General features: G+C 37.0%; 1 protein-coding gene across 2 annotated transcripts in view; it reads left to right on the top strand.

Annotated features, from left to right (window-relative positions):
• MAGOHB (mago homolog B, exon junction complex subunit) overlaps nucleotides 1-2,899 on the top strand; it is a 22,394-nt gene that overhangs the window by 7,130 nt on the left and 12,365 nt on the right. Inside the window, exon 5 of one of the 2 annotated variants that reach the window (XM_007114034.4) lies at nucleotides 532-1,773. The exons of the other annotated variant lie outside the window; for it this stretch is intronic. Within the exon in view, the coding sequence (XP_007114096.1) occupies nucleotides 532-631 (100 nt within the window). The 3' untranslated portion in view covers nucleotides 632-1,773. Of the gene's footprint in view, nucleotides 1-531; nucleotides 1,774-2,899 lie in introns of those variants that run through there. 2 annotated transcript variants of the gene reach the window in all.

Genomic DNA, 2,899 nt, shown 5'->3' with positions numbered 1-2,899 from the left:
GTGGCCGCTGGGCCTGCGCGTCCGGAGCCTGCGCTCCGCAACGGGAGGGGCCGCAGCAGAGGGAGGCCCGCATACCACAAAAAAAAATAAATAAATAAAATAAAATAAAAGGCCACAGTAAATGATTTTAATTATGAAAAATATTAGAGAAATACCAAAATATTTATAATTATTCCGTGAGGAATGACATTATATAGTATTGAGTTTCTTTTTTCTATCTTTATAATTTTATTTGCCTTAAACATTTTTGTGATGCATAAATATTATTTTTTATAAGGAAATAAACACTTTAAATATGAAATGAATACTGATGAAGAAATTTATGTATTTTTTTCTTACAGAAAAGGTAGAGATGGGAATTGTTCAGGTTATCCATTTTAGTTATCAGAAAATGCTTCCTTTCTCCTCAAAATTCCTTTAACGTAATTGTTTTAGGTTTTTGGTCTTTGTTTTGTTTTAGGAATTAATTTGTACTATTATGTTGTTTCATTTTAGGAAGAAAAAAGTAACTTTTATCTTTTTAAATTTTAGGGATCCTGAAGGCCTTCGAGTATTTTACTATTTGGTACAGGACCTGAAATGTTTAGTTTTTAGTCTTATTGGATTACATTTCAAGATTAAACCAATCTAAATTGTATGTTTTTTGAAACTGTGTTTATATTTAATTAAGGGATGGGTGAGGGAGGGTTTGTCATTTATGATATTGGGGTTTTTATGAATGTGAAGCAAGCTTTTTTGTATGCAAATTGAAAATAAGAAAATACATCAACAGGCTTAATGGTTATCTTCACTTGGGTCCACGTGGGTTGGACAGTCCCCACACATTACATTCTGTAAATAAAAGCCACCTTTATTGAAATTTTGCTCCAATAAAACATATCAAAGCCTGGATGGAGAGTGCATTATTTCCTTCAGGAGGCTGTATCTCCGATTCATTTTAAAGATCAAAATTGTTCTAGTAGGTGCATTCTATGGCAGAGGGTCTTTCACGTAGAAACATGTAGCCAGATTCCAATCCATTTAAAGGCAATTGTAGATCTTCCCTTGTTTCTACCATACCTGATGGGATTTAATTTTTTGGTGCTTATAGAAGTTGTTTATAGAAGGTGTTGGATTTTTTACATTTGTCACAAACCCCTCAGCGGTCATTCCCATTTAAATGTTTTTGTATAAGCTGTGATTTCCTCAAGGCTACGAAGGTAAAGTCAGTACCCCAAATTAGGCACATCTTTTATTATGCCCCTGTTTCCATTATTTCACATTGTATGTATTTTGTATATCTGTGGGAAGTAAATGAGTTCTCAGCTCTAAAAATTATTTAAAATTTAGACTTATGTATATATGTGTGTGTGTGTGTGTGTGTGTATCTGTATCCTCACTCCTAATGAACACAGATCCCAGTCATATTTCTCAGTTCCCTTCAACCTCTTTCTGATAGACTTGATTACTTCTCCCGTTAGTAGCTAATGCCCTGATATTCTGTTACTTTTCCATCTGAACCTTCACTCTAAAAGTATGCAGTCCTGTTAGTCATCGTCCACTTTGCCCAGGGACCTTAGGGTGGAAGAATTGGTGTCTGAAGGCTCACCGGGGCTCCTGGGCAGCTAGACTAGAGCAGCTCTGTCCAGTAAACTGTGTGATAATAGAGATGTTCTGTATCTGAGCAGTCCAATAGGGTAGCCACTGGATACTACATGTGGCTACTGAGTACTTGAGATGTGGCTAATATAACTGAATTTATAGTCCTATTTATTTAAAAATAATATTTTCCACCATTTTATTATGAAAAATTTCAAACGTAGAAAACTTGAAAGAATTGTAAAATGAACACCCATATGCCAATCTAGATTCTATAATTAACATTTTTCATTTACTGTAATAAGTCTATTATAAGTCATATCATTGATTTCTCACTTATGGGTGGAATAACTGGTATAATTGGTGTCAATAGACTATTTTTTTTATAAATTTATTTATTTGTTTATTATTTTTGGCTGCATTGGGTCTTTGTTGCTGCATGCGAGCTTTCTGTAGTTGCGGTGAGCAGGGGCTACTCTTTGTTGTGGCTCGCGGGCTCTGGAGCGCAGGCTCAGGAGTTGCGGTGCATGGGCTTACTTGCTCCATGGCATGTGAGATCTTCCCGGACCAGGGCTCGAACCCGTGTCCCCTGCACTGGCAGGCGGGTTCTTAACCACCGCGCCACAAGGGAAGTCCCCAATAGACTGTTTTTTAAAGTGCTATTTAATTTTTATTAAATTTAGATAGCCAAATGAGGTTTGTGGCTACCCTTTGGACAGTGTAGCCCTAGAGTATGGCTTGGTAGCTTGTTTACCTTGGAGTGCTTCTGGTCCTTTGCATTAAAATGCGTGGCCATCCTCTTCGGGTTTGCCATGGAAAGTCACCTGATCTCCAGATTGCCACTGTGCAAGACAGCTGTCATCCCCTTGAGGTCTCTTATGTGAAAATAAGCATTTCTGTTCAAGCTGTACTCCTCGATGGATGTGTAATATAAAACTATGTTATAATTCTCTTAAGCTAGATGTCAACCTCAAGGAGAAAACTGTGGGCCCACAATTTTTAGTTGCTCCTCAAAATAATCATTCTGTGGCTCCTATTGAATAAGGCAATGCACTCAAGACTGAGCAAGACTGGGGAGAAATAGTGCTTGGGTTAGAAAGTTTTTAATATGTTAACTCTGTCCTTATTCTTAACTTCCCCCTAGTGCTGATTTACTTATGGTCTATCTTCACTATCTACTAAGTTTCTCATATTCAAACCAAGATTGGAGAATAAGTCATTAGGATAAATAATTTATATTTTCTCTGATTTTTTTTTTTTTTTTTTTCTTTCGGTACGCGGGCCTCACTGTTGTGGCCTCTCCCGTTGCGGAGCACAGGCT

This window comes from Physeter macrocephalus, chromosome 6 (assembly GCF_002837175.3).
Source record: "Physeter macrocephalus isolate SW-GA chromosome 6, ASM283717v5, whole genome shotgun sequence".
NCBI lineage: Eukaryota > Metazoa > Chordata > Mammalia > Artiodactyla > Physeteridae > Physeter > Physeter macrocephalus.
This window is presented reverse-complemented; position numbering and strand designations above follow the sequence as displayed.